Below are 13,898 nucleotides of genomic sequence, written 5' to 3' on the forward strand. Positions count from 1 at the left end.
GTTTCTGGTGTCAGTTATTGGAAGAAGGTAAAACAAAATGCCTTGGAAAGAGCAAAGGAAGAAAATACCCTCCGATGGATTCTGATGTAAGTATAGAGCTTAAAAATACAAACTAAATAAGCAAAATGTTGAAAAAGAATGTCATAGCTGCTTTCTTAGAAGACTAGTTAAAGTCAAAATTCAGCCTAAAAAGTGATATTTTGATTTTAGTACATGTAAACTGCTTGTTTTGATTTTTCTAATGATATATTATTACCTATCATGCAAGAATAAAGTAAAACAATAGAATTTGACATTTTGAACAAAAAGATAACATCTCATTCCAAATAGAATGATACCTGCACAGACATTTTAGCATAAATGTTAACTGAAACCGAGACAGGAAATATATCAATTGGAAAGTGAAAACAGGATCAAAAGATTTCTATTTTGTTTCACTGCCTAAGTCGCTCTGTAGTAGTAAGTGTGGCCTGGGTAATAATGTTAGTTACTAATATAATATGCTCAGCTCTGAACTGTTAATATGCTAATGCAATTTCCCAAACACACTAGCAGATGCTTTGGGGACAGGCACACTTTGTGGCATGTATCTAGCACCTCATGTTTACTCTGTTTAGAGTAGTGATGTGGCAATCACTTAATGCCACAGTTTTCTCAGTTTGTATACCCTGTATTTTCACTTTAGTGCTTATTTCACAATCAGTCTAGGTAGTGTATAGATACAAGAATGTAGGTAAATTATGATTTTTTTTTTTAGATCTCAAAAATTAAAATATTTTGGATTTCCCCCCACAATGTTTAATATGTTATGTTAACTAAGAATCCCAAGGTGGTCTGAACTTATTTGAATACCTTTATCTAACAAGACTTTCAGGACCACTTTTTGTGCCAGGCCCTGTCCTCCATCGGCTGATACTCAAATTCTGTAGAGAAGGCGTGGAGGAGGGCGCTGTCGTTTTGATAAACTGCATTCTCAGAACTCCAGTTTTCATTGGTTGATTATTAAAATACACCTTCAGAGCACTATCCTAACACATTACAAGAAACTAAAGTGCAATTTCAAGAAAGTAATATAAAATATTTTCATTTATGTCAAAGCTATTTCCCTATGTATTTATTAAATATTAAAGCTAAAAAGACACTGAAGCATATCTTTCTTAAGTTTACTCTGGTCTACCATAGACACACTGAGACATAATACTAAATTTAGTGGTAGAGAAAGATAACAACTTTTCAGAATATCAGTTCTTCTAGATCTCTTAACAACGTTATTGGGTTTACCTGAGGGAGTGAAGTGGCTGATTTTGTGCAAGCAGTGTCCAGAGGAGGCAGGAGTAAGGGCCTCCGCAGAGGAAACGTGCAGCCGAGGCAGAGCGGGCAGTCGTGCGCCCTTGCTGCTCGCCGCCTCAGGACTGTCAGCAAAACATCACGGGATGTCCTAAGTAAATAGTGCACATGCTTACTGTAAATTCTAATCCAGATATGGTATACTTGATACTTATTTAAGTCAAAGTCTATGAAACATACTTTAATAAACAAAATGAAATGTACTTTTATCTCATCTCCCCGCTCAGAGCAGAGCATTTCTGTCAAGCTACTATCGAGATCACAATGTGGAACTCTCAAAGCTGCTGCACAAACTGGGGCAGCCTCTGCCATCCTGGCTGAGACAGGAGCTGCAGAAAGTGAGATAGCACTGAGAGAAAACTTCTGGAGACTTCAGCTGCCATGTAAAATGCACCTTTCCAAAGCTTCCAGAAGCTACCAAAAGGCTGTTGAAAAAATATACCTCTTCACGTGAGAAAAAAGAACAAAGTTCCTTCCATGTGCTGGCATGTGGATGATTAGAAAAGTATCTGTTACAAGCCTTGAGGCCTATGGTCTTTCTCTTAACCCGTATCTGAGCCTGTGGGATTACTGTAGACTACTGTGCACTTATGTGGAAGTCAGTAGCAACCGACATAAATATCAAACACAAATGCAGAACTGTTCCATTTCATAGTAATACTTACACTTTTATGTATCAAGTAAGATTGTGTCTCTGTAGATTTTTAGACTGCTGTTTGCCTGTACAATGTTTTCTTATTCTTTGATTCTATAAAGTCCTACAAAACAAGAAGCAAAATAAACATCACAACGTAGCATAAAATGTCAAAAGCATAACACATGAAAAATGCTTGCCAAAATTCAAATCCACTAAAGTATTTAGAAATATTTGTGCTAGATCAGGGAGTGGAAAAGTTATATGTGAGCTTTATCTGCATCAAAAAAAGATAAGTGCTATAGCAAAAAATGATTTGTCATATAGTCTAGTGCATTTATATAAAAATTACTAACTCCTCCATCATAATGTAACTGTTATACTGAAATATATATTGTAAAACTGTTGGATGGTAAATAGAAACACGCTGAATATGCCAAAAGAGTAAATAAAAATGTACTGACCAAATTCTCTAAAAGGGAGAAATTGTAGGGGTCTAAAGATACATCACTGAGAACTCTATGTCCACTTGCTGCACATCTATTCTAGGAGTCCTCACTAGTCCTACAGAAATGCATGCATCAAATCTAAAGTATGTATCCTCTCCAGAAACAGAATGACTTAAATGTGAATAGCTTTTTTTTAATGTCCACCAGAGCAAAACCTATTAAATGAAAACTAAGGACAAGTTTCCTAGATGATGTGTTTAGCCTATTTACATTTAAATTATTGAAAAACATTTTCCCAGGTAGTTCATAATAAAATTATGTAACATAGAGATTTATAAAAATTAATATATGATTTTTAATCCAATCTTTACAATGATACTTTTGATACAAGGCAGAGCAACACTAGCATATTTTTAAATATTTCACACATCACTCTGGTGGAAGATAACAAAACGTATGGATTACCTACTAAATTAGTACAAAGATGAGCAAAGCATGGCTCCTGAAATATATTTACACTTAAATTTTAAGTGATATACACAACGAATAAAGTATTCAAAAAAGAAAATAAGTCATACTTAACTTTCAAATGTACTCCATGGTACACATTTGAAAATTAAATTCCCTGCTATAATTATAAGCCTTTATAAAATGTTATCACAGGTATGATTAGAAAAACAAGATATGCAAGGAAAATCTCTAGCAAAAAATATTTTCATTGTCATTACAGTGTAAAACTAAACTATCAGTTATTCACTAATTAGCAAATTGTGAGATCCTTCCACTTATATAAAATCTTTAATGTACATTATAATTACTAAGTAAATGTTCTTTTAAAGTTTTATGTACCCAAAGGATATACTCATTTTTAAACAAACTATTAGCAGAAAGAATTGGAGAACGAACCGGTTTTTAAGACCCCTGACTGCAAAAGCAAAATCAAAGTCATTTGGACAAACCTGGTAGTCTTGGTGTGATGCTTCCTGCTGCCTCTTCTGAAGCCACACACGCCAAACATGCTAGGAAAATTATAGCCTTTCATCTCCCCTGATTTAAGAAAACAGGGTTAGGAGGTCAAACATAGAATAGGCTCCAGCAGTTATATACAGTGTCATATTTTCATTTGGCAACATTTATGCTGATTTTAAAAAAGTAAGAACACATTTATGCTTTAATGGTGAGATGTACATTTGAACTTCTAAGCAAAGCTGCTAGTGGCATAATTTTGTCTAGGTAAACTGAGTCGACTGAATAGCTCACCCTTTAAACTAAATGTCAAAAACATACTTGATGCCTGTATAGAGGAAAAAAGGAAGAGATAATACCAAACTATTCATTCACCAGTGCAAGCTTAGAGGAGCAAATCTGTGAAAGGATGTTTGACCCCTCAACGTGTCTTGACGATAGCATCACATTCGAGAGGACATGCCTACTTTCCACGTTTTATCCTCCAGCCGGCGATTATACTATTCTGCAAATAACAAATACACGTGAGAAAAGAATGAGCGACAATGTGATTGAAAACTAGCTTTGTAACGAATTCCCTTTTTCATTGCTTAGAATATGAAACTTCCTCAGGAAGAAAGGAAACAGTTATTTCAATGTTTATAGCTATAATATTCTTGTCATTCACATTGAATGAAAATTACTGGAAACATTTTTTCTCTGAGTTTTTTAAAATAAAAAACCTGGATATAATTCTAATAGTAGCATGGTACCTCATATGGACAACAATAAACTCTGATAAGAAACGAAGAGTTTGGGACTGATGATTTGGGGTATTAAGTAGGTATTTGGTTGTTTTGCCTGGGGGTGAGTGGGAGGTGGTTATAGAACAGAGATACCACTAACCGAATTCAAAGTGGAGAGATGGATAGAAAGCTTCCAAGTAGGAAATTACTAAGTTTTATGTGGTAAGTTTTACACACACACACACACACACACACACACACACCCATATCTAACGAGGGAGGGAGGGAGAGAAAGTAACAATTCACAGATCCTTCTCCTAAATTTGATTTTGCTTGTAGTTTTTTTTAGTTCTAATAGATGTAAAGTAAGCGCCTAGGTCACCATGGGACCCTAGAATGAGAGCATAAGAGAACCACACAACTTTGCTGAACAGACTCGAGAACCTGCACTCTGTTCTGCTCCACACAAATGGACCGCTTGCTTTCTTTGGCATTTTAAAAGGTATTAGTCTCTCCTTTATAAAAATCTAGCAAAACAAACAATCTCTGCAAAAAAGGGGGGCAATGGGGTAAAGTGAGACATTATCTTCATTCTCCACCAATGTTCTTGTCTCTATTCCAATCCCTTTCTTCTCTAGACATCAGATTGTCTTGTGTTGCAGCCCGCCCCCGCCCCGTCGGGGTGCACCAGCTGAACTCCCCACAGCCTGGCCTCCCAACACAGCCCCCTCGCCCCCAGATTGAGCCGGACGTCTCATCTCACCTTCTGCCGTCAGACTGGGATTCACACACCGGCTCCCCTGGTGCTCAGGCCTTCAGTCTTAGACTGAATCATAGCACACCAGTGACTCCACCCAGTCCCCAGCCTCTGTGAGCACGGAGGCAATTCCACATGATAAATCACATGTATGTCTCCTACTGACTCTGTTTCTTTGATGAACCCCGACTAAAGCACACGGTGTGACACTTGCTTCCATCCCCAAGAAAATCTAGAATCTAGAATCTACTCTGAGTAAACCTCTCACCTATAGCCAAGGGTACCTAACAGAATTTGGGGGCCACTTCCCCCCACCCGGTGCTACTACTAGTTCTTGCCATTTATTGTCCCCAATTTCTTGTCCATAAAAGTTCTCTATATAGTCAGTGCTCATAACAGATGTTATAAAGTAAAATTTATTCATTTTTTAATATATTAAATTTATTTTTTAACCTTCTTTCTTCTACTAATCCTGAAACTATGCTAATCTTTGAGTTTCTATCACTTCTTGGTCTATTCCCAAAAGTTGTAAATACAAAAATTAATAAATCACTAAAATTAGAACTAGCAGCATGCTCATCACCTCCGTTAGAGCATTTCTTAGAGAAAGAGAAATCATGAAGAGTGTGAATAAGAAAAGACACTCACTTGCTAGATTCAAGTCAAATATCTCGTGTACCACACTAGAGTTCTCCGGATAAACAGAACCAGTAGGAGATACACATATGGGTGTGTGTGTGTGTGTGTGTGTGTGTGTGTGTGTGTGTGTGTGTATACACACATACTCATTATAAGGTGTTGAACTGTATGATTTCAGAGGCCAAGAAGGCCCACGACAATCTGGTATCTGCAAGCTGGAGACCCAGGAAAGCCAGCAGTGCAGTTTCAAGACCTGAGAGCCAGAGAGCCAATGGGACAGACTCTGGTCTGAGTCTGGAGGCCTGAGAACCAGAAGCACCGAGGACAGGAGCTCCGTGTTCCAGCCCACGCAGCCAGGCAGAGTCCATTCGACCTTCCTCCACCTTTTTGTTGTGTTCTGGCGCTTGATGGGTGGGTGGGATGATGCCCACCAACACTGGGGAAGGCATCTACTTTACGCAGGCTACCAATTCATACGTAATTTCATCAAGAAACACTCTCACAGCCACACCCAGAAATAATGCTCAACCAGCTCTCTGGGCACCCTGAGGCCCAGTCAAAGCTGACACATAAAATTAGCCATCACGCTTACTTATCGATCCCTTTCAAGGAACTCAAAGCAAATTTCACAAATTAAATATTCCCAGCATACAATCTTCCAGATATTGTTAGAAAGTATGTATCTGCCCAAACTTTACCATACAGACAACTGAATTAAACGGAATGAAAATCTGAGCTATTTCCAAAGCACACAACATCTGGGCCAAATCTTACATAAAGCTGTCTTCATCGAGCGGCTTCTTGGTTATGAGGAAATAAATGAAGTGTAAGAAACGCCTCCTGCCCACATTTCTGACTCCAAAGTGCTCTATTTCAAATTAATAGCTGAAATCAAGACCAACCTTGCTCTTAAATATTACACATAATGTATGCAGTTGGACCAGAGAAGATGAGTCTTCTTGTCTCTACTTGGTACACAATATTCTGAATCTCAATTTTTTTTCAGTTTCAACCACTGTTAACAGAAATGCCAGCTTAAAATGCAACATACTCCTCGTGCTATAGTGTATCATTTCAGAACTTAATGTATGCCCTTCATAGCAAACAAAACTTTTAAAAGCCCACAAAACAAATATACTATCAAAAATAAAATTTACTTCACATAGAAATAAATTAACAAATTTATAAGATTATAATTTTAAAAACAATAAAAAGCTATGAAAATATAACCTATGATCAACCTGACAAAACCATATTGTTTACATCCCCAATTAATTACAGAGATGTCCTCGGTACAATTAGAATAGCAAAGAGGATAGATTGGACTGTAGTCCAACAACACTGGGCAGGTGATTTTTGTGGCCTGCATTTTCCTATCTGTCAATGGAAGTCAAATGTGATCACGGGTAAAGAGAGGGTAACCGCTTTTCCTGTTGGCTGATTGTGGAGATACAGCAGTTACTACGTTTGTCTCTCACCTACTCTGCCATGGGGAGGAGCCATGAATTACGCCGGGATCTACCTGTAAAGAACAGTCCCCCCCGTCTGTTCTTGGCCTGTGTTAAGTTTAGCAGAAATTGACAATTAGGTACATTACATAAATCCACAAACATAACCAAAAGAGCCAAAAGCAAAAACAAAAACATAAATATGTGCTCTAAAAACGAGGAAGATGAGCAAGAATAAGTGGGGAACAATAATATAAACGAGTTAATGTCTCATCCTCCATGTGGGAGCCAACAGACACTGCTTAAAGTGGGCAAACCACGAAATCAAGGTAAAAGGGTAACTGGAATTACAGAGGTAATCGGCAGGACTCAGAAATGGTAAAAGTGAGTTACCTTTCATAGGCGAGACTAGAGTGTGGGACCGGGGAAATATATCTGCATGTACTGTATATTTATAACAATTTATCATTTAAAAAAACAAGTCTGGAAATGTTTAGAACCAACAGTGTCCAGAAGGAGGGGCGCGGAAGCAAGAGTTCTAAGCAGCAGCTGACGCTGGCCCCAGATGTTGGATGATATCCGAGATTAACTGACAGGTAAGAGTCCACGCTCTATAGCACAGTAGCTCTGCAAGCACGGTCCGCGGACCCCGGGCAGACCCGAGTCCCCTTCAGGGAGTCTGCAAGGTCAAAACTATTTTCGTTTTCATCATAAAACTATTTCATCGCCTTCACCAGCGTGCGGGTTTCCGGGGCGCCGCCAGGCAGCGCGGTCAAGGAGTGACTAGGAGTCGCTGTGTTCGTCACCGCACGCTCCATTTTTTAAAAAGTCAGTGTCACACAAGAACGTCTTTGACAGAGCCGTAAAAAGTATATTATTGCATTTTGCCCCTTGGGTGTATATCTTTTTAATGTTCCCTGCGACCAAACGCGAAGTCGCCCGCGGCGCGTCTCTACGCAGCGAAGCGCTCGGTTGTCCGGAGGGAAAGCGGCCGAGCAGCCGTTCGCGGTGCGAGTCGAACCAGCGACTTCATTTGTGGAACACCATGTTTACTTGGAGGAATGACTGACAAAGAACTGTGCTTACGCAGACTTGAGCAACTGGCAGACACTTTCTTGAAAATGAACAAAGTGAGCCTGTCACTTCAAAGAAAACAATCGACAGTAGTTTGTTGCCAATGATAGAATTTGAGCTTTCAAGGGAAAATTAGAGTTCTGTAACTTGTATCACTACCATGAGCTTGACAGCGTCCTCATATTTAAAGGCCTTTCTGATGACACTGGTGGTGATATTAACAAATGTTATTTTCTAATATTATAAAATGAAACGTGTCAACGTTTTAGAGATCTCTATAACTCTGTAAACCATTTTCAAAACAACCAAGGCAGTCACAAATCATTATACATGGTACAATCACTGTAATGGTAGAAGAGCCATTCTTAGGGCAAGATAAGCCAGTAGATTTCAACACAGCAGAGTGTAAAAAGTTCAGTGATTTGGTTTGAGATTCCACACTGCAAATAGCCTATAAAAAATTAGGGGAATGGGGGGGCGGCAGAGTGAAGCAAGATGGCCTAATAGAAACCTCCAGCAATCATGCGTCTGCGTGAACACCAACTGCAACGACTATCCCAGCAAGCAAGAAGAACTGAAAACCAGGTGAGCAATCAGTCACACTGCCTGGTTTTATCACCGTAGCAAGGAAAGAGGCACTAAAGAGGGCAGAAAGGACAATTTTGCACACGTACGCCACCCCTTGCCCAGCCCCTGGCAGTGCGCTATCAGCGTGTCCAGTAGACAGACTGCGTGTGCCCAGGGGAGGGAGAGAGAAGTGCTTGTGGGGCTTTGCATTGAAACTCAGGGCCACCCTGGCACAGGGGAACACGGCACAGGGCGGAATTCTGGCAGTGCCCACAGAGGAAGCGTCTAGACCTGCCCAGCCAGAGGGAAATCCTGTGCCCCGAAACCCGAGTTCCGCCAGCCCCAGCACCCGCTGACAGAAAGCACCCGGGCCTGGACTAAACCCCCAAGGCGGCAGGCCACAAAGCTGCAGTCCCTGGGCAACTCTTGCGGCTGTGCTGGCTCCGAGACAGCGGACTTGGGGTGCACGTGACCCAGCGAGACACCAGCAGCCAGGCCGAGCCAGAGCCTCTGTCACCCCTCCCCCAACTCCAGGCAGCACGGCTCAGGGAGTCTTCCTCCACTTGGGGAAGGGAAAGGGAAGAGCTCAGAGGACTTTGTTTTGCAAATGGGTACCAGCTCAGCCACGGTAAAATAAAGTACCCAGCAGATTCCTGAAGTCCCTTAGTCCAGGCCTTGGTTCCTGAACATTTCTAGACCCAACCTGGGCTAGAAGGAAACATGCTGCCCTAAAGCGAATGACCCAGTCCTGGAAGAATTCATCACACACTGACAATTTTTTTTTTTTTTTTTTGGCATTCAGAGCAGCTAGAGCTTTACTGGCCATTTAGTAAACACTTCTTGGCTGAAGAGTTTTCCATGTTTTCCCCCCTTGGGCTTTGAACAAACATCAGAGGCATTCAGATAACAGTCACCACTGGCTTTGGGTGAGACTGGGCTGACCTCAGGTGCAACCTGGCACTGGTGGCCGCAAGGGAATGCGCACATCACTCCTCCCCCAACTCCAGCAGCCCAGCGCCGAGAGTGGGAGAAGGGAGTGAGAGACTTTGCCTGGCGATCCAGGGAATTCTCCTGTATCTTACTCAAGTCCACCAACGTGGTACCACCGGGACTCTGCAAGAGTCACAGCATTAGTGGGCTTGGGGCACCCCCAGTGCTGATATGGCTGCAGTGACTAAAGACTTAGATCACAACACTCAGTTCCCTTTGGATATCTGCAAAGCCTTCTCAAGAAAGAGAGATTCAAACAAGCCTAGACTGAGAAGATTAAAATAAATACCTAACTCTTCAATGCCCAGACATCAACATCAACATCGAGGAAGACATGACCTCACCAAATGAACTAAATAAGGTACCAGTGACCAATCCTGGAGTGATGGAGATATGTGACCTTTCAGACAAAGAATTCAAAATAGCTGTCCTGAAGAAGCTCAGTGAACTTCAAGACAACACAGAGAAAGAATTCAGAAGCCTATCAGAGAAGTTCAACAAAGGGATTGAAATTTTAAAAATCAAGCAGAAATTCTAGAGCTTAAGAATTCAATTGACAAACTGAGAAACGCATCAGAGTCTCTCAATGGTAGAATTGACCAAGCAGAAGAAAGAATTAGTGAGCGTGAAGACAAACTATTTAAAAATAAACATTCAGAAGAGGAAAAAGAATAAGTAAGAGTGAAACATGCCTACAAGATCTAGAAAATAGGCTTAAAAAGGGAAATCTAAGAGTTATTGACCTTGAAGAAGACATAGAGAAAGAGATTGGGGTAGAAATTTTATTCAAAGAAATAATAATGGAGAACTTTCCAAACCTAGAGGAAGATACCAATATTCAGGTACAAGAGGGTCATAGAACATCAAGCAGATTTAACTCAAACAAGACTACCTCAAGGCGTTTAATAATCAAGCTCCCAAAGGTCAGGGATAAAGAAAAGGCCCTAAGGGAAGCAAGAAAAAAGAAAAAAAGAACATATAAAGGAGCTCCAACATGTCTGGCAGCAGATTTCTCAGTGAAAACCTTATAAGCCATGCAAGAGTGGGATGATACATTCAAAGTGCTGAAGAAAAAAACCCTTAACCCTAGAATATTATATCCTGTAAAAATATCCCTCAAACATGAAGGAGAAATAAAGACTTTTCCAGACAAACAAGAGCTGAGGGATTTCACCGACACTAAAACCTGTCCTACGAAAAATGCCAAAAGGAGTTCTTCAATCTGAAAGAAAACAACATTAATGAACAATAAGAAACCATCTGAAGTTATACAACTCACTGGTAACAGTAAGTACACAAATACAGAAAACTCTATTGCTGTAATTGCAGTGTATAAACCACTTATATCTTCAGTAGGAAGACTAAAAGACAAAACTATCAAAAATAACAGTAACTTTTTGAAAGATAGATAGTATAAAAAGATATGGATGGAAACAACAAAAAGTTAAAAAGCCAGTGGCGGAATGCAGTTAAGGGTAGAATTTCTGTTAGATTTTTCTTTGCTTGTTTATATGTCTGTCTATTTGTAGGCAGAGCTGTCTTATGTTTAAAATAATTGGTTATGTTTTTTGCAAGCCTCATAGTCACCTCGAATCAAAAACCCTACAAGACATACACAAAAAAATAAAAAAGAAATTAAAACACACTACCGGAGAAAATCACTCCTAACAAAGGAAGACAGTAAGGAAGGAGGAAAAAAGAGATGACTACAAAGCAAACAGAAATCAAATAACATGGCAGGCATAAGTCCTTACCTATCAATCATAACATTGAATGTGAATGGATAAACCCTCCAGTCCAAAGAATAGAGTGGCTGAATAGATCAAAAGACAAAAGTCAACTATATGTTGTCTGCAAGAAACATAACTTCATCTACATAAACACACATACTCTGAAAATGAGGGGAAAATAAAGGGATAGAAAAGGATGCAAATGTAAACCAAAAAAGAGCAGGAGTAGCTGTACTTCTATCAGAGCAAATAGACTTCAAGAGAAAAACTGTAAAAAGAGACAAAGAAGGTCATTATATCATATAACGATAAAGGGCTCAATTCAGGAAGAGGATATAACAATTCTAAATATATATGTGCCCAGCACTGGAGCACACAGATATACAAAGCAAATATTGGAGCTACAGAGACAGACCCCCAACACAATAATCGTTGGAGAACGACACCCCACTTTCAGCACTGGACAGATCATCCAGACAGAAGATCAACAATGAAACATTGGACTTAACCTGCACTATAGACCAAATGGACCTAATAGATATTTACGGAATGTTTCATCCAACAGCTCCAAAATACATGTTCTTCTCTGCTCATGGATCATTTTCAAGGATAGACCATACGTTAGGCCACAAGTCAAAAACACTTAATCATACCAAGTATTTTCTCCGATCACAATCGAATAAAACTAGAACTCAATAACAAGAAGAACATTGGAAACTATACGAACACATGGAAATTAAACAATATGCTCCTGAATGACCAGTGGGTCAATGAAGAGATTAAAAGGGAAATTAAAAAATTTCTCAAAACAAATGAAAACACAACATATCAAAACCTATGTGATACAGCAAAAGCAGTAGTAAGAAGTAGGTTTTTAGCAATAAGTGCTTACATCAAAAAACTAGAAAAGCTTCAAATAAACAACCCTAACGATGTATTTTGAAGAACTAGAAAAACAAGAGCAAACCACATTTAAAATTAGCAGAAGAAAAGAAATAATAAAGATCAGAGCAGAAATAAATTCAATTGAAACCAAGAAAACAATACAAAAGATCAACAAAATGAAAAGCTGGTTTTTTTGAAAAGATTAACAAAATTGACAAATCTTTAGCCAGATTAACAAAAAAAAAAAAAAAAAAAAGAGAAGACTCAAATAAATAAAATGAAAAAGGAGAAATTACAACAAATACTGGCAAAATCCAAAGGATCATTACAGACTACTATGGGAACTATTACATTTGCCAACATATTGGAAAACCTAGAAGAAATGGATAAATACCCAGACACATACAACCTACCAAGATGGAACCAGGAAGAAATCCAAAACCAGAATAAATTAATAACAAGTAACAAGATAGAAGCAGTAATAAAGTCTCCCATCAAAGAGAACCCCAGGACCTGATGGCTTCACTGCTGAATTCTACCAAGGAGTCAAAGAACTAATACCAACACTACTTAAACTATTCCAAAAAATCAAGGAGGAAATACTTCCAAACTCATTCTATGAGGCCTGTATTACCCTGATACCAAAACCAAAGACAGAACAACAAAAAATTATAGGACAGTATCTCTGATGACCATACATCCAAAAATTCTCAACAAAATACTAGCAAACTGAATTCAACAACACATTAAGAAGATTATTAATCACAATCAACTGGGATTCATTCCAGGGATGTAAGGATGGTTCAACATACACAAATCAATCAATGTGACACATCATATCAACAGAATGAAGGACAAAAACCATATGATCATTTAAATTGATACTGAAAAAGCATTTGATAAAATTCGACATCCCTTCATAATAAAAACTCTCAAAAAACTATGTATAGAACAAACTTACCTCAACATGATAAAAGCCATATATGACAGACCCACACCTAGTATCATACTGAATGGGGAAAAACTGAAAGCCTTTCTTCTAAGATCTGAAACAGGACAAGGATGCCCACTTTCACCACTGTTACTCAACATAGTACTTACTGGAAGTTCTAGCTAGAGCAACCAGACAAGAGAAATAAATAATAAAGGCATCCAAATTGGAAAGGAAAAGTCAAATTGTTTGCAGATGATAATGATCTTATATTTAGAGAAAACTAACGACTGCAAAAAACAAAAACAAAAAAAAAAAACAACTTTTAGAACTGATAAACAATTTCCATACAGTTGCAGGACACAAAATCAACATACAGAAATCACTGGCATTTCTGTATGCCAACAGTAAACAATCTGAAAAAGGAAACAAGAAAGGAAAGGAATCCCATTTACAATAGCTACAAATAAAATGAAATACCTAGGAATAAACTTAACCAAAGAAGTAAAATCTCTATAAGGAAAACTGTAAAACACTGATGAAAGTAATTGAAGAGGAAACAAAAAAATGGAAAGATAGTGCATGCTCATGGACTGGAAGAATCAATGTTGTTAAAATGCCCATACTACCCAAGCAACCTACAGACTCAGTGCAATCTCCATCAAAATACCAATGACATTTTTGGCCGGGGAGCGGTGGCTCCCACCTGTAATCCTAGCACTCTGGGAGGCCAAGGCAGGCAGATTGTTTGAGCTC

The 13,898-nt window shown here is 38.9% G+C and overlaps 1 protein-coding gene across 1 annotated transcript in view; it reads left to right on the plus strand.

Moving 5' to 3' along the window:
• The window catches only part of NDST3 (N-deacetylase/N-sulfotransferase (heparan glucosaminyl) 3), a 163,548-nt gene extending 161,854 nt beyond the window's left edge, over positions 1–1,694 (plus strand). The window contains exons 13-14 of the mRNA XM_012645372.1: positions 1–86; positions 1,575–1,694. Coding sequence (XP_012500826.1) covers positions 1–86; positions 1,575–1,694 — 206 coding nt within the window. The remainder of the gene's footprint in view (positions 87–1,574) is intronic.
• The last annotated feature ends 12,204 nt before the right edge of the window (positions 1,695–13,898 follow it).

The sequence above is a fragment of the Propithecus coquereli genome, unplaced genomic scaffold, assembly GCF_000956105.1.
Source record: "Propithecus coquereli isolate 6110/MARCELLA unplaced genomic scaffold, Pcoq_1.0 Scaffold232, whole genome shotgun sequence".
Classification (NCBI taxonomy): Eukaryota; Metazoa; Chordata; class Mammalia; order Primates; family Indriidae; genus Propithecus; species Propithecus coquereli.